This window comes from Schistocerca gregaria, chromosome 6 (assembly GCF_023897955.1).
Source record: "Schistocerca gregaria isolate iqSchGreg1 chromosome 6, iqSchGreg1.2, whole genome shotgun sequence".
Classification (NCBI taxonomy): domain Eukaryota; kingdom Metazoa; phylum Arthropoda; class Insecta; order Orthoptera; family Acrididae; genus Schistocerca; species Schistocerca gregaria.
The window spans coordinates 503,776,648-503,800,431 of record NC_064925.1 but is presented as its reverse complement, the minus strand read 5'-3'; the positions used below and the strand labels follow the sequence as shown (position 1 = coordinate 503,800,431).

Genomic DNA, 23,784 nt, shown 5'->3' with positions numbered 1-23,784 from the left:
CATAGAGATCTGTTAATGAGAGCAAGTACACAGTGAAAAATTCACTTGGGAAAACTATAAAATGATGAGACATAATTGCTGGTGTATCTTCAGATGTGAAAATTTAGTACTGCCAATACATGCATAAAATTACATGACACTAGCCTAGCTTTTGAAACTATATTTTCCATCCTCTAGGAGGAGAGAGGGTTTGGATGGGGAAGGCTAAAAAGGAAAGTCAGATCACTCAGATCTCAGGATGAGTGGGACTCACCTCATGTGAGGATGAAACATGACAAAGATGAAGAGAGATGCGTCCAACAGAGTAGGAGGTTAACAATTGCACATTGGTGTGCACTGTTCCATCTACAGTCCAGAGGTAATCATGACAGAGTACAAAGTAAATATATATTAAGAGAATAGGAATGATGAGGCTGACAATCCACATAAGTGCCAGACGGACTCATGCTACGAGGGTTCCATATTAACTTAATTATGTATATATAATTGTTGGGTTCAAATTAATGATGATGTAAATAAAATAGAAAGAAACTTCCACATGGGAAAAATATATTAAAAACAAAGATTCCAAGACTTACCAAGCGGGAAAGCGCCGGCAGATAGGCACATGAACAAAACACACAAACACACACACAGAATTGCTAGCTTTCGCAACCGATGGTTGCTTCTTCAGGAAGGAGAGGGAAAGACGAAAGGATGTGGGTTTTAAGGGAGAGGGTAAGGAGTCATTCCAATCCCGGGAGCGGAAAGACTTCCCTTAGGGGGAAAAAAGGACAGGTGTACACTCACACACACACACACACATATCCATCCGCACATACACAGACACAAGCTGACATTTGTAAAGGCAAAGAGTTCGGGCAGAGATGTCAGTCGAGGCGGAAGTAGAGAGGCAAAGCAGTTGTTGAAAGACAGGTGAGGTATGAGCAGCGGCAACTTGAAATTAGCGGAGGTTGAGGCCTGGCGGATATCGAGAAGAGAGGATATACTGAAGGACGAGTTCCCATCTCCAGAGTTCGGATGGGTTGGTGTTGGTGGGAAGTATCCAGATAACCCGGACGGTGTAACACTGTGCCAAGATGTGCTGGCCGTGCACCAAGGCATGTTTAGCTGCAGGGTGATCCTCATTACCAACAAACACTGTCTGCCTGTGTCCATTCATGCGAATGGACAGTTTGCTGCTGGTCATTCCCACATAGAAAGCGTCACAGTGTAGGCAGGTCAGTTGGTAAATCACGTGGGTGCTTTCACACGTGGCTCTTCCTTTGATCGTGTACACCTTCCGGGTTACAGGACTGGAGTAGGTGGTGGTGGGAGGGTGCATAGGACAGGTTTTACACCGGGGGCGGTTACAAGGGTAGGAGCCAGAGGGTAGGGAAGGTGGTTTGGGGATTTCATAGGGATGAACCAGGAGGTTACGAAGGTTAGGTGGACGGCGGAAAGACACTCTTGGTGGAGTGGGGAGGATTTCATGAAGGATGGATCTCATTTCGGGGCAGGATTTTAGGAAGTCGTATCCCTGCTGGAGAGCCACATTCAGAATCTGATCCAGTCCCGGGAAGTATCCTGTCACAAGTGGGGCACTTTTAGGGTTCTTCTGTGTGAGGTTCTGGGTTTGAGGAGATGAGGAAGTGGCTCTGGTTATTTGCTTCTGTAGCAGGTCGGGGATGCGAAAGCTGTTTTCAGGTTGTTGGTGTAATGGTTCAGGGATTCAGGACTGGAGCAGATTCGTTTGCCACGAAGGCCTAGGCTGTAGGGAAGGGACCGTTTGATATGGAATGGGTGGCAGCTGTCATAATGGAGGTACTGTTGCTTGTTGGTGGGTTTGATGTGGACGGATGTGTGAAGCTGGCCATTGGACAGATGGAGGTCAACGTCAATGAAAGTGGCATGGGATTTGGAGTAGGACCAGGTGAATCTGATGGAACCAAAGGAGTTGAGGTTGGAGAGGAAATTCAGGAGTAGTTGTTCACTGTGAGTCCAGATCATGAAGATGTCGTCAATAAATCTGTACCAAACTTTGGGTTGGCAGGCTTGGGTAACCAAGAAGGCTTCCTCTAAGCGACCCATAAATAGGTTGGCATACGAGGGGGCCATCCTGGTACCCATGGCTGTTCCCTTTAATTGTTGGTATGTCTGGCCTTCAAAAGTGAAGAAGTTGTGGGTCAGGATGAAGCTGGCTAAGGTGACGAGGAAAGAGGTTTTAGGTAGGGTGGCAGGTGATCGGCGTGAAAGGAAGTGCTCCATTGCAGTGAGGCCCAGGACGTGCGGGATATTTGTGTATAGGGAAGTGGCATCAATGGTTACAAGGATGGTTTCCGGGGGTAACAGACTGGGTAAGGATTCCAGGCATTCAAGAAAGTGGTTGGTGTCTTTGATGAAGGATGGGAGACTGCATGTAACGGGTTGAAGGTGTTGATCTACGTAGGCAGAGATACGTTCTGTGGGGGCTTGGTAACCAGCTACAATGGGGCGGCCGGGATGTTTGGGTTTGTGAATTTTAGGAAGTAGGTAGAAGGTAGGAGTGCGAGGTGTCGGTGGGGTCAGGAGTTTGATGGAGTCAGGTGAAAGGTTCTGTAGGGGGCCTAAGGTTCTGAGGATTCCTTGAAGCTCCGCCTGGACATCAGGAATGAGATTACCTTGGCAAACTTTGTATGTAGAGTTGTCTAAAAGCTGACGCAGTCCCTCAGCCACATACTCCCGACGATCAAGTACCACGGTCGTGGAAACCTTGTCCGCCGGAAGAATGATGATGGATCGGTCAGCTTTCAGATCACGGATAGCCTGGGCTTTGGCTGTGGTGATGTTGGGAGTAGGATTAAGGTTTTTCAAGAAAGATTGAGAGACAAGGCTGGAAGTGAGAAATTCCTGGAAAGTTTGGAGAGGGTGATTTTGAGGAAGAGGAGGTGGGTCCCGCTGTGATGGAGGACGGAACTGTTCCAGGCAGGGTTCAATTTGGATAGTGTCCTGGGGAGTTGGATCATTAGGAGTGGGATCAGGATTATTTTTCTTCGTGACAAAGTGATATTTCCATGTATATAGATGATGTTGTTGTTGTTGTTATCAACAACAACAACAATAATAATAATTATTATTATTATTCTTTCTTTCTTTTCTCAGGCGTTATGTCTGGTCAAAAATGGAAAGTGACGCGGTCCTTGATCAAGCGTGACTTCCTTTTAACTGCACGGTATATGTTATATTGCATTTAGGAACTTTCGGGTAATTGAACATGTATCAATAACTATGGATTTCTGTAGTTGTGTATATAAGTTTGGGTGTAGCTGTATTGCATTGATGTACTGGTGGATATTGTGTGGTATGACTCCTGTAGTAGATAGTATAATTGGTATAATGTCAACTTTATCCTGATACTACATGTCCTTGACTTCCTCAGCCAGTTGGATGTATTTTTCAATTTTTTCTCCTGTTTTCTTTTGTATATTTGTTGTATTTGGTATGGATATTTCGATTAGCTGTGTTAATTTCTTCTTTTTATTGGTGAGTATGATGTCAGGTTTGTTATGTAGTGTTCTTTTATCTGTTATAATGGTTCTGTTCCTGTATAATTTGTATTCATCATTCTCCAGTACATTTTGTGGTGCATACTTGTAAGTGGGAACGTGTTGTTTCGTAAGTTTATGTTGTAAGGCAAGCTGTTGATGTATTATTTTTGCTACATTGTCATGTCTTCTGGGGTATTCTGTATTTGCTAGTATTGTACACCCGCTTGTGATGTGATCTACTGTTTCTATTTGTTGTTTGCAAAGTCTGCATTTATCTGTTGTGGTATTGGGATCTTTAATAATATGCTTGCTGTAATATCTGGTGTTTATTGTTTGCTCCTGTATTGCAATCATGAATCCTTCCGTCTCACTATATATATATTGCCTTTTCTTAGCCATGTGTTGGATGCGTCTTGATCGATGTGTGGCTGCGTTAGATGATACGGGTGCTTGCCATGTAGTGTTTTCTTTTTCCAATTTACTTTCTTCGTATCTGTAGATGTTATGTGATCTGAAGGATTGTAGAAGTGGTTATGAAATTGCAGTGGTGTAGCCGATGTATTTATATGAGTGACTGCTTTGTGTATTTTACTAGTTTCTGCTCGTTCTATAAAGAATTTTCTTAAATTGTCTACCTGTCCATAATGTAGCCGGTAGACAGGCACAATAAAATAACACACAAACACACACACACAAAATTTCGAGCTTTCGCAACCGGCGGCTGCTTTGTCGGGAAAGAGGGAAGGAAAAGGAAAGATGAAAGGATGTGAGTTTTAAGGGAGAGGGTAAGGAGTCATTCCAATCCCGGGAGCGGAAAGACTTACCTTAGGAGGAAAAAAGGATAGGTATATACTCGCGCACCCACACATACATACATCTGTGTATGTATGGATGGATATGTGTGTGTGTGCGCGCGCGCGCGCGGTTATATACCTATCCTTTTTTCCCCCTAAGGTAAGTCTTTCCGCTCCCGGGATTGGAATGACTCCTTACCCTCTCCCTTAAAACTCACATCCTTTCATCTTTCCTTTTCCTTCCCTCTTTCCTGACGAAGCAGCCGCCGGTTGTGAAAGCTCGAAGTTTTGTGTGTGTGTGTTATTTTATTGTGCCTGTCTACCAGCGCTTTCCCGCTTGGTAAGTCTTGGAATCTTTGTTTTTAATATATTTTTCCCATGTGAAAGTTTCTTTCTATTTTATGTCCATAATGCAGGTTTTTTATGTCAATAAATCCCCTTCCTCCTTCCTTTCTGCTTAATGTGAATCTTTCAGTTGCTGAATGTATGTGATGTATTCTATATTTGTGGCATTGTGATCGTGTAAGTGTATTGAGTGCTTCTAGGTCTGTGTTACTCCATTTCACTATTCCAAATGAGTAGGTCAATATTGGTATAGCATAAGTATTTATAGCTTTTGTCTTGTTTCTTGCTGTCAATTCTGTTTTCAGTATTTTTGTTAGTCTTTGTCTATATTTTTCTTTTAGTTCTTCTTTAATATTTGTATTATCTATTCCTATTTTTTGTCTGTATCCTAGACATTTATAGGCATCTGTTTTTTTTTTTTTTTTTTTTTTTTTTCATTGCTTCTATGCAGTCGCTGTGGTTATCCAATATGTAATCTTTCTGTTTAGTGTGTTTTCCCTTGACTATGCTATTTTTCTTACATTTGTCTGTTCCAAAAGCCATATTTATATCATTGCTGAATACTTCTGTTATCTTTAGTAATTAGTTGAGTTGTTGATTTGTTGCTACCAGTAGTTTTAGATCATCCATGTATAGCAAATGTGTGATTTTGTGTGGGTATGTTCCAGTAATATTGCATCCATAATTTGTATTATTTAGCACGGTGGATAGTGGGTTCAGAGCAAGGCAGAACCAGAAAGGACTTAATGAGCCTCCTTGGTATATTCAAATTATTATTATTATTATTATTATTATTATTATTATTATTATTATTATTATTTGTGGCTCAATGGCCTGATGCAAGTCTTCTCTTGGACACCACTTCTGTGACTTATGTGTCCCTAACCTAACCCAATTATCCAACCGAGAAATGGGGACTTTTGGTTTAGCATAGAATCCAAACCATGTGTTATTTCTGGTGACTTGTCATATCATTGAAAAGTGAAAGTGTGGTTAAAACACGGATAGAAAAATCTGTGGTCTAACCAAGATTCAACACAGTGATCTCTCGGTTTCCAGGTATGGGCTTTACTGCTAGACCACCAGGTAACAGCATATATATAGAAGGTATATCTACAGGCTTTGATGAGTGAGTCAGTGAGTCTCAAAATATGTAACATATATGGCCATATCATTGATTGCATTGACATAGAAGCTTAAATTTTTTTCCACTGCCAAGAGTCCACTGGGTTTAGTATTTGACATAGATTTCAACTTAATATCTTTGCCCATTCTTAAGAAAAAGGGATCTTTACAGATGGCTGTATCTTTTGATTGCATTGACTTAGAAGGTTAATTCTTTTTACGTCGCCAAGGGACCATAGACATTAGTATGTGACATAAATTCAAACTTGATACTTCTATCCTTTCTTGAGAAAACATGACCTTAACATTTGGGCAGATAGACATACAATGAAGTGAGCATATAAGGGTTCTATTTTCACTGATTAAGGTACAGAATCCTAAAAAAGACGATCATGAAGAAAAAAAAAGAGGACAGAATGTGCTAATAGAGATTAAGTCCAAACAAATGTCCAATGCAAGGATTTTAAAAGTTCAGAGGAACTATGGCACAGCAGGCACCAACATCCCTTAAGTCATGCCATACAGCATATTCAACATTTGGGTACTGGGCGCATTCAGCCAGTTTAATGGTGGTCATTTCTATATAAAACACTGTGTAAGGGTTACATATGATTCTTGAACTGATGTCAGCTACAACTTGGACCAAAGAGTAACTTTTCAGAACATTTCTCATGATGAAACAGTGATCTGGCTAAAAGTACTTTAAAATGGATTACAAACAGCCTCAACCATGACAAAGATAGTTATTTCAATGGTTACTGGTTTTGGTCAGTATATGATCATCCTACAACCCTCGTACCTTGCTGGTAGGCAGTGGTGGTGAACAGAGCAGGCATTATGATTCCAGGAGCAATTGATGTTCATTGAGTCATAATACCTATTCCATTCACTGCCAATGTCTACCATCATAGTATAAGGATCCGAGGATGGTCACATACTGACTGAAACCAGTAACCACTGAAATAAACATTTTATTACAGTCAAGACTGTTTTTAATCCATGTTTAAAATGACTGGAACACTTTTCAGACAAAAATATTCTCTGCAGTTGTAATGAAACGCCTCAAAATGTTATGTGCGTGTAACAGCAAGAAATAAAACTATGCAAAGTACAGCAGCCTACATGTAGCACAAGTGCTGATGATAGATCATATTTTGATAGCAGACTTAGTCTGCCTGTTGGATATGCAAATGAATGAGAACAGGTAAAGGGAGGGCAGGGACTAGCAGAGGTTGAGGCCAGGGATTTTACAGGAATGTAGGATATATTATACAGAGAACTCCCACCTGCGCAATTCAGAAAAGCTGTTGTTGGTAGTTAGGATCCAGATGGAACAGACTGTGAAGCAGTCACTGAAGTGAAGAACACTGTGTTGAGCAGCATGTTCAGCAACTGTGTAGTCCAGCTGTCTCTTGGCCACTGTTTGTCAGTGGCTATTCATGTGGACAGGTAGCTTGTTAGTCATCATACCCACATAGAGAGCAGTGCTGTGGTTGCAGCTTAGTTTGTAAAGTACATGACTGCTTTCAAGGTAGCCCTGTCTTTGACGGGATAGAAAATTCATGTGGTCAAACTGTAGTGGGTGATGGTGGAACTATGTATGGGATAGGTCTTGCAGTTAGGTCTATTGCAGTGACCTGAGCCATGAGGCAAGAGGTTGGGGACAGGGATGAACTAGGTATGGACAAGGATTTTGTGTAGGTTTGGTGGATGGCAGAATACCATTGTGGAAGGGGTGGAAGTATAGTATGGTATTCCTCATTTAAGACAATAATTCTTAAAAAACATGCCATAACGTACAATAAGTAAGGTGGTTTGAAAGTATCCATAGAAAACTATATTTCAAAAAATGAACAGTAAAAATGTTGATAATGTGTTACTGTGTTTGTATAACTATGCTATTTTCTACATTTTTTATATTAAAAAAAACACTGATGATGGTATTTATTGCCAAAACTAGTTTGGGAAATAAATAAGTGAACAAATAACAAGGTGTGTTGCATCGTGGCAGACTCAATTCTGATATTGTTGTTTTTCTATGCAAACATGGACCAAATGAAAGAGTTCAAAGATAAAGTAATGGATAAGGATACTGCTTAGGTTTTGGGCAGCAGAATACCACTGTGTGAGGGGTGGGAAAAATAGTGGGTAGGGTATTCCAGACCATCCCAACCTTGTCCAGAAATATATCTCCCGTGCCTTGTCTCACCAGTCACCTACCAGCTCCCACATATCCACTGTCCATCCACCAAGGAGCACTCCCCTCGTGACTCAGTGCCACCCAGGACTGTAGCATCTGAATCACATTCTTTGCCGGGGTTTGAACTACCTCCCCCCCCCCACACACACACACACATGCTGCCTCCTCAACCCCACTATCAGATTGCTGCTCCCACCAAGCACAGTTATGACTCAGCCTGGCCACAGTGGTGGAAGCTATGAAACTAAATTACTTTTAAAAATCATTACAATTATCACTATTGTAGGAAAAGATAGATTGCTACTTGACATAAAGAACACACATTACGTTGCAGACAGGCACAATTAAAAGACACTTAGACAAAGCTTTTGGCCACAGCCTTCATCAGCAAAAGAGAAACAGGGAAGCAGACATCATTTATACACACAAGCAAGCACACCTCACACGCACATGACCACCAACCCCAGCAGCTCAGGCCAGAATACAGCTATCATGTGAAATGGCAGCAGCAATCTGGGTGGGGGTCGAGTGGAAGGGAATGAGATAGTAGTGTACAAGTGGAGGGACAGAGGAACGCTGTCTGGCAGAGTGTGCAATGACTAGAATGCGAACAGGCGCAGTCTCAGGAGATTGTGGGGCAGGGAGGTGGGGGAAAAATGACAGGAGGTGGGAAAGAGGGGTGAATGGAATGCACTGGCAGAGAGTGACAAACAAAGAGGCTGGGAGAAGAGAATGGAGAAGAAATGATACGACAGAGGGGGTGGAAAGTGTTAAGTGGACTGTGTGGAAACAGTATGTTACCATAGGTTCAGGCTGGGATAATTATGGGAGCAGAGAATGTATTGCAAGGATGATTCCCATCTACAGAGGTCAGAAAAGCTGATGGTGCAGAGGAGGAACGAGATGGCTTGGGTAGTAAAGCAGCCACTGAAATCAAGCATTTTATGCTCAGCTGCATATTGTGACACAGAGTTTTTTACACTGTCCTTGGCCACAATTTGACAATGACCGTTTAAACTGTTGGACAGCTGGTTGATAGTCATACCAATATAAAAAGTTGTGCAATGGCTGCTGCACAGCTGGTAAATGACATGGCTGCATTCACGGGTAGCCCAGCCCCTATGGGTAGGATAAACCTGTGACTACTGGAATAGGAAGTGCTGGATGCCTGGATTGGGCATGTCTTGAACCTGTGTCTTCCACAGGGATAAGATCCTCGTAGCAGGGGGTTGGGATTGGGAGTGGCATAGCGATGGACTAGGATGTTCTAAGGTTTAGGTGGCAATGGAACCCCACTTTAGGAGGGGTGGGAAGGATCTCAGGTAGGAAGACCCTCATTCCACAACATGATAATAGGTAATCAAAGCCATAGCAATCACTGCTTGTTAAAATTGTAATTTCAATTATTTAAGTTACCAACAATTACTTTTTGGACTAGATGGTGGACACTGCAGCTTGCAAAATGAATGAATGAACAATGTCTCCCTCAGAGAGTCAACATAATGTCCATTTCTTTTCTTGAGTCATCAATCTTCTAGCTGGTTTGATGCACCACACCACAAATTCTTCTCTCATGACATCTCAGAGTAGCACTTGCAACCTATGTCCTCAATTGACTATGTGATCAAAAGTATCTAGACACCTGGCTGAAAATGACTTACAAATTCGTGACGCCCTTCATTGATAATGCTGGAATTCAATATGGTGTTGGCCCACCCATAGCCTTGACACCTTCCACTCTCGCAGGCATACATTCAATCAGGTCTGGAAGGTTTCTTGGGGAATGGCAGCGCATTCTTCATGGAGTGCTGCACCGAGGAGAGGTATCAAATGTTGGTTGGTGAGGTCTGGCACAAAGTCGGAGTTCCAAAACATCCCAAATGTGTTCTATAGGATTCAGGTCAGAAGCCAGGAATCGTGCAGGTAAGTCCATTACAGGGATGTTATTGTTGTGTAACCACTCCGTCACAGGCCATGCATTACGCACAGGTGATCGATTGTGTTGAAAGATGCACTCGCCATCCTCTCCAACAGTGAGAAGTAAGAAGGTGCTTAAAACATCACTGTAGGCCTGTGCTGTGATAGTGTCATGCAAAACAACAAGGGGTGCAAGCCAGCTCCATGGGAAACATGACCACACCATAACACCACTGCCTCCAAATTTTTTTGCTGGCACTACACACACTGCCAGATGGCATTCACTGGGCATTCACCATACCCACAGCCTGCCATTGGATAGCCACATTGTGTGACTCCACACAACATTTTTCCACTGTCCAATCATCCAATGTTTACACTCCTTACATCAAGCGAAGCATCATTTGCCATTTACCATCGTGATGTGAGGGCTTGTGAGCAGCCACTTGACCATGAAATCAAGTTTTCTCACGTCCCGCCTAGCTGTCATAGTACTTGCAGTTGATCCTGATGCAGTTTGGAATTCCTGTGTGACGGTCTCAACAGATGTCTGCCTATTACTCATTATGAACCTCTTCAACTGCCAGCAGTGTTTCAGTCAACAGATGAGGCCAACCTGTATGCTTTTGTGCCCTACGTGTCCCTTCAGGTTTCCAATCCACTATCACATTGGAAACAGTGGACCTACAGTGCATACGGCAAGAGAAGAGCACTGACAGTTGATGCAGCCTTAGTGCATGTGCTTCGTGCATCCACAACAGCCAATCAGATTGTGAGCTTTTGTTTACATTACCATGGCAACACCCCGGTGTTGCCGTAGTGCTGGGCGACGGCTACTGGCTCGCTGCTCATCCGTGTCAAATACTGGTAACTGCGCTGCCAGCTGTCAGAGCTCTTCTCTCGACGTAAGAAGTATAAGGATGTTTAGGAGTGTGGAAATCTCACGTACAGACATATGACACAAGTGACATCCAAATCACATGACCCCATTCGAAGTCTGTGAGTTACGCAGAGCACTCCACTCTGCTCTCTCACAATGTCTAATTACTAACTACTGAGGTCACTGATATAGAGTACATGGCCGTAGGTGGCAGCACAATGCACCTAATATGAAAAACTTATGTTTTTTGGGGGGTGTCCTGATACTTTTGATCACATAGTGTATTTACTGGACATATTACAATCTATGTCTTTCTCTACAGCTCCCTCTGGTACCGTGGAAGTCATTCCCTGATGTCTTAACAGATGTCCTATCACCTATCCCTTCTGCTTGTCAGAGTTTTAAACATACTCCTTTCTCTCCAATTCTGCACAGAGCCTCCTTACTCCTTACCTTATCAGTCCACCTAATTTTCAACATATGTCTGTAGCACCACATCTCAGATCGTCTGTTCTGGTTTTCCCACAGTCCATGTTGCACAACCATACCATGATTTGCCCCAAACATACATTCTCAGAAATTTCTTCCTCAAATTAGGGGCTATGTTTGATACTAGTAGACTTGCCAGTGCTTTTTTTATGTCCTCCTTGCTCAGTTGTCATTGGCTATTTTGCTGCCTACGTAACAGAATTATTTAATTTCATCTACTTCATTACCAACAATCCTGATGTTAAGTTTCTCATTTATGCTAATTCTCATTACTTTCGCCTTTCTTTGATTTACTCTCGTTCCATATTCTGTACTCATTAGAATGTTGATTCCATGCCACTTTCACTCAGGATAGAAATGTCATCAGTGAATCGCATCACTGATATCCTTTCACCTTGGATTTTAATCCCACTGCTAAACCTTTCATTATCTTTATCATTTGCTTCTTTGATGTACAGATTGAAAAGTATGGGCAAAAAGACTACATCCCTGTCTTACACACTTTTTAATGTGAGCACCTCGTTCTTGGTCATCCACTCTTACTATTCCCTCTTGGCTCTTGTACATATTGTATATTACACATCTCTCTCTATAGCTTACCCCTTTTTCTCACAGAATTTTTAACATCTTGCACCATTTTACACTGTCGAATGAAAAATCCTATGAACATTTCTTGATTTTTCTTTAGTCTTGCTTCTGCTATCAACCACTACGTCAGAATTGCCTCTCTGGTGCTTTTACTTTTCCTAAAATGAAACTGAATGTCATCTAACACATCATCAATTTTCCTTTCCATTCTTCTGTATATTATTCCTGTCAGAAACTTGGATGCATGAGCTATTACACTGACTGTGCAATAATTCTCGCACCTGGCAGCTCTTGCAGTCTTCGGAATTGTGTGGAAGATATTTTCCCGAAAGTCAGATGGTACGTCATCAGGCTCATACACTCTACTCACCAATGTGAATAGTCATTTTGTTGTAATTCTTCATGCTTTCTCGGCGATCTGTTGACATCTTGGATATTCGGGAATCCAGCCGGATATTTGCGTCGTTCTGGCACGATATTTCAACAGGATGCCTTGCTGTCTTCTTCAGGTGCTACCTGAGACTGGTCCTTGGGTCAATCGAATCCTGTATTTATGCCTGGAAGGAACTGGGCATTCTGTCTTCGGTCCACGCAGAGTCGAGTATTCCCTCTGTAGTCCACACCTGCCAGACTCGGCTTCAATGAACACCTCCAGTCGTGGATGTTCTGACTGCCGTCCACGCCCGTTTTGGCCATTCCCAACGGTTGTGGACGTCATCTGAGGTGTGTCAGACCCAAACTGAGATGTTGGGTAAGTTGTCTCATGACCGTTACTATGATTGTAACAGTCATGAGACAGCATACCCAACATCTCAGTTCGGGTCTGACACACCTCATATGATGTCCACAACCATTGGGGACGGCCAAAACGGGCGTGGATGGCAGTCAGAACATCTGTGACTGGAGGTGTCCATTGAAGCCGAGTCTGGCGGGCGCGGACCACAGAGGGAACACACTACTCGGCGTGGACCAGAGACGGAACGCACTGCCAGGCATGCCTTCCAGGCATAAATACTGTACTCGATTGACCCAAGGACCAGTCTCAGGTAGCACCTGAAGACGACAGCAAGGCACGCAGTTGAAATATTGTGCCAGAACGATGCGAATATCCGGCTGGATTCCCGAATATCCAAGATGTCAGTCATTTTGTTGCTACTTCTTGGAATGTTATCAACCCCTTCTGCCTTATTTGATCTTAAGTCCTTCAAAGCTCTTTTAAATTCTGATTCTAATACTGGATTCCCTCTCTCTTCTAAATTGACTCCCATTTCTTCTTCTATCAAATCAGACAAATCTTCCCCCTCATAGAGGCCTTTCCACCCATCCACTCTTTCCTCTACATTTAACAGGTTGTTTTGGCTTTCCTATATGCTCAGTCACTGCTTCCAACAATCATTTCTTTTTCAATTTCTTTATATTTTTTATGCAGCCATTTCATTTTAGTGTCCCTGCACTACCTATTTATTTTTTACTCAGCGACTTCCATTTCTGTATTCCTGAATTTCCCTTAACATTTTTGTATTTCCTTCTTTCATCAATCAACTGAAATATTTCCTCAGTTACCCATGGTTTCTTCGCAGTTACTTTCTTTGTATGTATGTTTCCTTTCCGATTTCTGTGAATGCCCTTTTTAGAGTCGTCCATTCCTCTGCAACTGTACTGCCTACTGAGCTATTCGTTATTGCTGAATATATAGCCTTAGAGAACTTCAAGCACATCTTGTCATTCCTTAGTAATTCCATATCCCACTTCTTTGCATACTGATTCTTTCCGGCTAATCTCTTAAACTTCAGCCTATGATTCATCACCACCACATTGTGATTTGAGTCTATCTGCTCCTATGTATGCCTTACAATACAGTATCTGATTTCATAATCTCTGTCTGACCATGATGTAACCTAACTGAAATCTTCCCATATCACTCGGCCTTTTCCAAGTATACCTCCTCCTCTTGTGATTGTGATTCTTGCACAGAAAACTCACTATTACTAGTTGAAATTTGTTACAGAACTCAAATGGTCTTTCTCTTGTCTCATTCCTTATCCCAAGCCCATATTCTCCTGTAACTGTTTCTTCTACTCTTTCCCCACAACTGCATTCCAGTCCCCCATGACTATTAGATTTTCATCTCGATTTATGTACTGTGTTACTCTTTCAATATCCCCATGCACTTCCACTACAGCTTCATCTTCAGCTTGCGACATCACAACTATCGCTGTTGACATTGGTTTGCTGTCGATTCTGGTAAGAACAACCCTACCATTGAACTGTTCACAGTGACACACACTCTGTCCTACCTTTCTATTCATAACTAATCCTCTTCCTCATATCACATACTATAGACATACTTTTTACCATGCATCTATGACAGAATAACTGAGACACAAGCAAATTGTAAGGTCAAATCTCTCATTAGAATCTCTTCTCCCAGTTGCAGGTAGTTCCCGCAATAGATTAGAAATTGCTTCATTACCATCTCTATAACAAAAAAAAAAAAAAAAAAAAAAACTAATTGAGAGAACAACACACCAGTAACTAAGTAATGACTACTATACTGCTATATGACCTACACCATATTATTATTATTATTATTATTATTATTATCATAATTAGGTCTGTTAGAAAAGCATCTGACCTTACTAATTTTTGTGAATATCCAATGGATTTGAATCTAGTGCACTTGCACGACCTTGAACCTTCATGTGCATGTGTGAATTTTTCCCCACCTGTCCATAGTGTCAGTTGCTGCCAAGCAGCAGTGGAGTGAGGTAGCATGTAGTGCTTGCATTGGTTTTTCATTACAAAAGAAATGACAGAACAAGTGTAGCAGCGCTACTGCAGCAAATATTGCCAGAAAGTGGGCGAACACCAGGTGGAAACCATTCGGAAGATTCATGCTGCATTTGGTGACAATGCTATGGGTATTACACACATTAAGGAGTGGTAAAAACAGTTTAAAGACATCTCCACATTGGTGGAGAGTGAGTCAAGCTCCAGTCGGGAATCAACATGTCGAAATAACCAGGTCATAGCCAAACTGAATGTTACAATGATGAGGGACTCTCATGTCATATCAGGGAAATTGTAGAACATGTGGGCATCAGCACTTTTTCGGCACATTCCATTGTGACTAAAGATTTAGCCTTACAGAGTGTCGCTGAAACTCGTGCTTAAGCTGCTGATGGTGAAGCAAAAGCAACTGTGTGCTGAGGACATACTGGACTCCATAAACAGTGACCCTTACTTCGTGAACACCATAATCACTGATGACGAGTCCTGGGTGTACAGGTACAACCTGGTAACCAAATCCCCAGTTGTCACAGTGAAAGCATTTCTTGTCAACAAGACCAAAGAAGGACTGCCAAAGAGTGCAGCAATATGTCAAAGTGATGCTGACTGCTCTTCTTGACTCTTGCACTGTAGTACACCACGAATATGTGCCACAGGGTCAAACAACCACCAAAAAATATTAAAATGATAATAATGCTGTGTGGCACAAGGTACCAGGATTGTGGTCAACAGGAAATTGGCACCTCCATCACAACAATGCTCCAGCACATTCCTTGCACTTATTTCAGAATTTATGACGAAAAACAAGATTCCTGTGCTGCAACAGGCACATTACTCTCCTGATATGGCCCCCTGCAACTTCTGGCTGTCCCCTCAACTCAAGAGGCAACCGTAAGGAAAGCAGTTACAAACAAGAGAGAGCATTATAGCAGCAATGACAGCTGAGCTAAATTCCTTTGCAAAAGAGGCTTTTTCGGCATTCTTCCAACACTGGCAGCATATCTGGGAGAAGTGTGTAGAGTCACAATGGAAGTACTTTGAGGGTGATTAGAGGTCCAACACTTCAGGTAGGCCAATTTTCTTTCCCTGTTCTCAAGTCAGATACTTTTCTAACAGACCTCGTATTATTATTTTGCTGGGACCATCTAGTCCATTTTTCATAATATTGACACTCAGGTAATTAAATTTTTCTACACCGTTGATGTATCTACATGCAAGGTGGCAACCAATGTGGCCCCTCCACACTGAGTGTAAGAGCCACATCACTTGCCCACCTTACATTTTTAATACACAACAATGCAATTTGCATATCGTTTTGCGGAATCATTCTAACTATTTCTAGCTATCTTCACCTGGGAGTAATTAAGTGAAGCAAATGGGGATTAAATGTCATATTTCATGCAAATAGCAAATTTTAAAGCAGATGAAACTAATTCAATTAGCTTCAGTTTCTGTAAGCGAGCCAAAATGCGCCTTACAGAATGAAATGGGGAATGACCAAATAGGGGTGGTTTATAGTGGCCAACACGGGTTGCCCGAAAGAAAGACAGCTGACATGCCACCCCTGGTGGTGGCAGGCTTTGTGTAGGATGGGGGTGGGGTGGCGCACTCGTCACACACTGTAAAACTCAAAGCTGTGATTTTTCCACTATGTGGAAAGCTGGCCCAGACTCAGTTTTTCACAGCCAAGGCACAAAAGACATTTACAGTAATGCTATGGGCCACGTTGGTGAGATGCACTCCTTAAAAGCCATCCCTGCTCTTGGTGTTTGATTCTGCAGAAACATTCCAATGGTTCCATTAGCACTGGAGAAGCCTCGAGAATGTTTCATCTTAAAATGCCTCCCAGGAGTGAGCCACTGGCTGAAACTGTGTGATGCAGGATGATGATTCTCATGTACACAATGTTTGGAGGGAAGTCAGGGAACTGGCGGAAATTTTGTTGCAAGATGACGATTGGGCAGCCGCTGGTGCAGAGTAGGAGAAACTGATGCTACATTTGATCTGAAAAAAGGCAATTTGTATTCTCACTGCTTTAGCTAGCAGTCGTATTAGTCTGTATTGTCTGCTATGGAGCACAAAGACAGTAGATTTACCTGTCTGGTAGCCTGGACAGGAAAATGTTGTTTACTGCGATAGTGCATCATCGGAGTTGCGGCTCCATGGGCCATCTACATAGCAACCAATCGAGCAGTGCAAGCATTCGACAACAACACCAGGTACAGCTGCAATTATTATCGGTAAATATATGCAGCACACTTGTCATAATCACCACTTTACATAATTTATTCTGTTAGACTTGTGATAGAATATACACGGAATTTTGTGCTTTATATCTGGATAGGGAGAGTTCCACCCATCACAAAAGCTCTTTTCCAATTGTACTGTATAGATTTCTCTTCTTACTTTTAATAGTATTCTAATTAAGTTGTCTCTGCTGAACTGAATAAATTTAATAATTATTCTGGTACTCACAGCAATTATCTGTTCATAATATCCATTCCTTGGCTCCCACCAATCATTAATTTTGGAAGGTTATAAAAAAACTGGTCACACTCCAGTTAGTTGTACAGCAGAGTGAACGTAGTAATGTCAGATAGCGTGCTGTGCAATTAAATAAACTTCTCCTTTGGGTTAATTCTTTGACTTTCAAGTCTAAATTGTAATCACTTGCATAGTGATTTGTAACTTTCTTGTGATGACTCGTTGGCCAGTTCCCATATATTTTGTCCAGAGTTTTGGGAATTGGGGGGGGGGCATTTTTTATGTTAGTCATTACTTCTGTTTTTTAACTGATTTCTGCAGGGCAGTTTGCTCGGCGGTTCCATGTAACTGTTTGATTTGAGTCCTTGTAGTTTCTATGTCATTTGACAGAATAGGTACTATCAGGAAAACTAGACAGATGGCCTATCGTGATCTCCTTGGATTTAGTTCCCAATCTCACTGGGGTATATTTGGTTTCAATCTCTTTCACCAGGTCCTAATGATTTACGCGAGAACACAGTTAAAAGGATAAGAGGCAGCCCATCATCTTGTCTGACTGTTGTAAGACCTCAGAGAATTTTGAGGGTATCCCAGGAACTTTAGCTTGGATTTTGTATTCATCAAGGTAGCTCTAATTAATGCCAGCAGTTACAATTAAGGGTGTGTAACAGGACTTCAAGGTCTACTGATTCAAAGGCTTTCTTGAAGTCCACTAAGACTGGCACATACTGCTTTGATCTTAGAGTATAATGGCTGATGATTCTATTGAGATTATTGATCTCCCTTTGGCTGCTGAACAATCTTTCCTGAAACCCTTTGGTAGCTCCCTATTTTATGTTCAACTTGGACTTCAAATGCTCCAGCAGGGCACGCCAAAAATTTTTATTTGTTACCGGTAGCAGGGATGTCCCTCTGTAGTTTTGCTCTATTGTTATTGTTGTCGTTGTTGTTAGTGGCAGTTGTCAGGCAAAAAGCATTGGCAACACAAAGTCTTCCACTTTAAGCAGTGTATTAAGGAGTCCAACAATCAAGTGAGCTACAAATGGTAAGTACAGTGTACACATTTCAATTTGGCTTATTTCAGAATGGTGGTTCAAGGTGTGGGTAAAGAAAGTGCTTCTGGGGAACAGACTAGTGGAGAGGCAGTATGTTTCTGTAACAAAAGTCTAGCTTCAATATGGATAGTTAGCTTTCTTTTCTGAGGAGCAGCTACAGGTAGCACTCATGATGCAGTAAGAATTGCTTCATAGGTTGTTAGAAATAAGCAGTGCCAATTTCTCATTGACTCATTAGTTCATGGTTAAATAAAACCTCTACAAAAACTAAATATCATTTATCTTTTGTTGTTTTAAAAAGGGAAGTGTTCAAAGAAAATTCCTTTTCATTCTAAAAGCAATAATGTTGTTCATGGAGTGGTGAACAGGGGGGGGGGGGGGGGTATTGTCTAATATCTGATTGCACTCAGGAATAATGGCCTCAAAAAGGTTGGAAACCACTGCAATAAAAGCTTTACATCAAGCTGCAAGTACAACTCCTACACAGATACAATGGCACATATCATAATGTATCTAGAAATGTGCCATCATTTTGAGATCTCCACTACTGTTACTTTCTCGATATCATTCAGTCATTTATAACAACCGACCAATCCTGGTTATGGGGCAATTCACTGTCCACACAGTCTGTACCCAATTTGCTTGGTCCATCAAAAATTCTTCATCTGGCGACCCTCTGATTGTTATTTAATAACTCCAGTGAAAATGTTTGGTTTGTACATCTGGAATGGACAGAGAAATCAGCAGTGGCAGAACACAGCCAAACTGAAGAACACACATTTGATTCTGAGAACACCAATTTGCAGTAGTGAGCCAGCGGATAATAAGAAAATATAATAAGGGAATCTCTCTCTCTCTCTCTCTCTCTCTCTCTCTCTTTCTCTCAAAAAGTTTCAAGATACATATTTTTGTCTTAATATATTTTCACAATACTGTAACATTCCAGCCTGGATTTTCCATTGTTTGATATTTGTGTCTTGGTTGCATCATATTTTCAACTATCCACATGACATTGTCAGAAGCATGGAGTTGTGGTATAAGAAGAATACTAATCAATTGTAGCTTATGTCCTGGCCTCTAAATTGACAACTATGAATTGTACTAGATACACAAAGAATGCATTCAAACATCTGCTCAGGGCTCTGCATAGGCATCATCATAATTTCCAGGGATTGTGATATACACTGTGAATCACTTAAAACTGGCACCGCAGATATTGCAGAAATGGAAAATGCTAGGGGTTCGTATTGTTAGACACTCAACAGATAACACTTAGAAAGTATTTTTTTGTACAAACATGCACTTTTTTTAAAAAATGGAACAGTGCCTATTGACATGACCAAACTAAAAGTAGGGTGAATTAGAATATCAGTGGATTTCGTTGCAGGAGTCTAGGGTGAGTTGTTTAAAAGATATCATATTTTGAGAAGTTCCCACACTAACACTTGTACAATGACTGTGGTAGCACACACTAAAGAGCAATACAACTGCATACACTAGTCATGTGGATTCTGAACAGTAACAAGACACCTGACCATCATAGGATGTGTTCACAATGACCACCGGCAGTGATAATACACACTTCCAGTCTTGAACAGAACAATGGCTGCACACATGCTAGCATTTCAGTAAAGATTACAGAGAAAGCTGCAGTAAAACGTCATATATCATTGAATGAAGTTGGTATGTCCTTGTAGGCAGCATCTTTTAGCCTTCCCCACAGAGAAAAGTCTACAGGCATCAAATCAGGGGAACAGGCTGGCCAACATACAGGTCTTCTGAATCCAATCCAATGATTTTGAAGCAGTTCATAAAGAAATGCTGTAGTACTTAGTGTTGGTACACAAGTTTCTCCTAGTCTGCAGAGGATCATCATCTAGTATCTGTGGAAGATGGTCTGTTAGGAAGCTGCAATACTTGTGTGCATTCAGTGTTCTGTCTATGGAAAATGGGCCTATGAGCTGATGGTTTACTATCCCACACCACATGTTTACACTCCATGGACACTGATGTTTCATCTGATGAATCCAATAAGGATTGCCAACAGACCAACAGTGCACATTTTGATGGTTTACCTGGCCATGATTGGTAAAAGTGGCTTCATAACTAAATGCCAATGTACATAAGTTTACATGATTCTCATAATCGTTTCCACGCAGTTCTTGATTAAGAGAGAGATGTGATAGTGGTGTAATCTATTTCAATGGAAAATGCGGAGGCCACTTGCCTGACTCATGTCACTTCCTTGTGTGATTGTGCAGGATCTAATTTTTGGGTCAACTGCAACAGCAGCAAGAACATTAATTTCCCCCTCGTCTGTTGTCACTTGTTTTCTTTTGTTATGTCGTCTAAGTGCTACACTTCACTTTCATGTAAACTGGTTGAAGAGGTTAATAAGTAACTACCAAGATTGTTGAGACCTATTGGAGTATTTCACTGCATACACTGTATAAGAATTAACTGCATTCTTCCTACACTTTCCATACACAATAAGCATGTCTGATTTTTCTGCATTAGTAAATCCCACCACCCACACATGATCTACTGTTTGAACTGTCACACACTGACTAATTAGCAAGTTGCAATGCACTCGTGGAACACACAAGCATGCTCTGAGCAAACATAACAACATTGTACCTAGCAATTATGGAGGTTGGATGCCACAAACAATAGTCAGTGTGGAATTTTTTCAAAATACAATATCTTGTAAACAACTCACACTAGAAGCCTGTAACAAACACCACTGAAATCCTAATTTATCCAGCTTTTAGTCTTTTAATGTCAGTTAGCATTGATCCATTTAAAAAGATATATGTTTGCACAAAAAATAACACTTTCCAAGTGTTATTACTGTCTGTTGATGGGCTACCAATCCATTCTGTCAAGACTGTACATCAATAGCACTTTCCATTACTGCAGTATTTGAGGTGCAAGTTCTAGGTGATTCACCCTGCATATCTAGTGGATCTATCTATCTGAACCCACAATATATCCCAATGGATGCAAATTTTGTGTAGTACAGTCAAACTTTTAATGTAATTCGATATATAAAAAACCTACTCACTACATGACGACACAACACACACACATAAAAGGAGGTTATAATTGTGCAATCTTTCGGAGCTAGTGGCTCTTTCTTCCAGCAGAAGGACTGAAGGGGAAGGAAGCTGGGCAAAGGAAAAGGACTGGGAAGGTCTAGGAAAAGGATAAATTTTGGAAAAGACACCCAGAACTGCGAGTCAGGGGAGACTTACTGGACGGGATGGGAAGGGAAGACTTAGACCTTTTCCTTCACCCCTCTTCGTTCCCCTTCAACCCTTCTGTCAGAAGAAGGAGCCACTGGCTCTGAAGGCTTGCAAAATTATAACCTCCTTTTATGTGCATGTTGTGCCGCTGCTTGATGAATAGATTTTTTTTATGTGTTTTGAACATGGCTGTGATTAGCAACCGTAATTAATTATAATGTCACAAATTTCCAGCCAAACGGTTGCAAATGGAATTAAAATTCTTTAACTAGTTTTCAATGCCAACTAGGGGCGCCTTCTTCAGAAGAAACTGTTACCTTACATGGGGTTAAAAGGAAATTTGAGTGTCATCGTTCTAGTCAAATCATTAAAACCACAATTAAAACATTTTCCACCCGAATACATAACAGGTATGGTCAAAATTTTAAACAATATATAAATATGCCACTAAGGGCACTACAGTTGTATAGAACATGAGTGAGTATACATCCAATTAGATTACATTGGCAAAAATTGTTTGATTTCATTGTTACATTCAGACTTTTGCTGTTCCCAGAACAACAAATTCATAATAAAATACTGTAGATTTTATTAATATTGGTTTTTGCATCCATATCACCCATTCCAACTGCCAACATGCAAGTCTCAACCTGTGATATTTATTATATCTGATTTTATAACTAACAGAGCTACTACCTGACACCCAAAAATCATCACTGAAGGGTGTACTGCGTATTACTAATACATGTAACAAAGTGGTCAGCTTTAAGTGAGGCATGACAGTCAATGGCTAGTTTAAACTACTGGCTGCTCCTTCTATGATATTCCACAAATAACACAAAAATTTTGTCAATTGAAGGCATTGTTTCTTCATTGGTTTCAAAAGAAACTCATTTGCCATCTTACCACAGTATCCCTGATTGGTTCATCTAAAGTGTTGAAGTCAGGTTTTCCTTGCTGTTGGTTCTGTTGCTGGTTTGGGACTATCATTTCCCCTTCAACAGACCCACTGAAGTCATCGTACATCTGCAACAAGCATTTAATTTTAAATTTCATAGAAGATATATTTTACAGGTGTCTTTTAATGATTCATAAACAAACACCAGAAGGAGAGGAAAATGGACTCACGTCTACTGTATATTGTTTCTTGTAATTCTAGAAAAAACTTGATAAAATCAACATGTTAAATAGGAGAATAATACGTGTCACAAAAAATAGTGAACTGATAGCACCACACAGCAAAATGAAAACACGTGGATTACATTATGTGATCTGCTGCAAGATAGAAGGAAAAAAGCCCACTGTAGCTTGAAGGTATTTTCCCTGATGGGTTTATACTTAAAAATATTATATCTTGATGCACCTACTTAGCCACGCATCTTAATATGACCGATTCTGGGACCTTAAGAACAAGGGGGCGATGTGCTAGCCAGCTTGGCTGTGGTTTTTACGCAGATTCCCATGCCCCACTAGGTGTATACTGGTCTGGTTCCCATGTTATACCTAAGACATCCACTACACAAACATTTAGAAAACTTTCTCACATTGGCACACAGAATTTACTCTATAAGCAGACTACAACAAATCATTGTAGCCCTGTCATACGTTTCAGTGAGAAGTATCTTTCTTTTTTTTCATAATTATAACTAGTTTTGGACAGCTGTGTCCATTTTCAGATCATCGATATTGTAGATGAAACAATACAGGCAATAACCTATGTACAAAAACTGTCCCTGCCGTGATGATCAAAGCAGCACCATGCCAGACTCAACAACAGTAATTAGACCAAGTAGGATGGACATTCTCTAATGTCTTTCCTGTGTTGTTGTCTATTTACTGTTGTTGCGTCGGCCATAGTGCTGATCTGATAATCACTGCAGGGACAGTTTTTGTACATAGGCTATTGCCTATATTGTCACACTTGCAATATGAATGATTTGAAAGTAACATGGGTGTCCAAAACTAGTTACCATCAAGAAATAAAAAGAAAGATACTTCTCAATGCAAGTTATGATGGAGCTACAACAATTTATTTCAATTATTACACAAGTTGTGGACCTAGTTTTCACCTGCAGCATGCTACAAGTTCATAAATAGAAGACTGATGACCTTATCTGTTTGGTCTCCGAAAACAATCAGAATCAGAATCTCCTGCTACCACCCGTCCTTTCACAAATTTCTTAGTTCCTGGCATGGGCAACTACAGAAATTTATCTAGAGCACGTGAGTGATGTGTGTGTGTGTGTGTGTGTGGGGGGGGGGGGGGGGGGGGACTCTAAAATAGCCATTTTTTCACATAAATGAATTGTTCACTTTTGAGATTTGTCGTGCCACAAGAGCTAAATATTATAGGCTATACATGCCAC

The 23,784-nt window shown here is 41.1% G+C and overlaps 1 protein-coding gene across 2 annotated transcripts in view; it reads right to left on the bottom strand.

The window, feature by feature from the left end:
* The window catches only part of LOC126277917 (protein YIPF6), a 76,963-nt gene that overhangs the window by 48,499 nt on the left and 4,680 nt on the right, over positions 1-23,784 (bottom strand). For both annotated transcript variants that reach the window (XM_049977486.1, XM_049977487.1), the window contains exon 2: positions 22,325-22,444. In XM_049977486.1, coding sequence (XP_049833443.1) covers positions 22,325-22,444 — 120 coding nt within the window. The remainder of the gene's footprint in view (positions 1-22,324; positions 22,445-23,784) is intronic.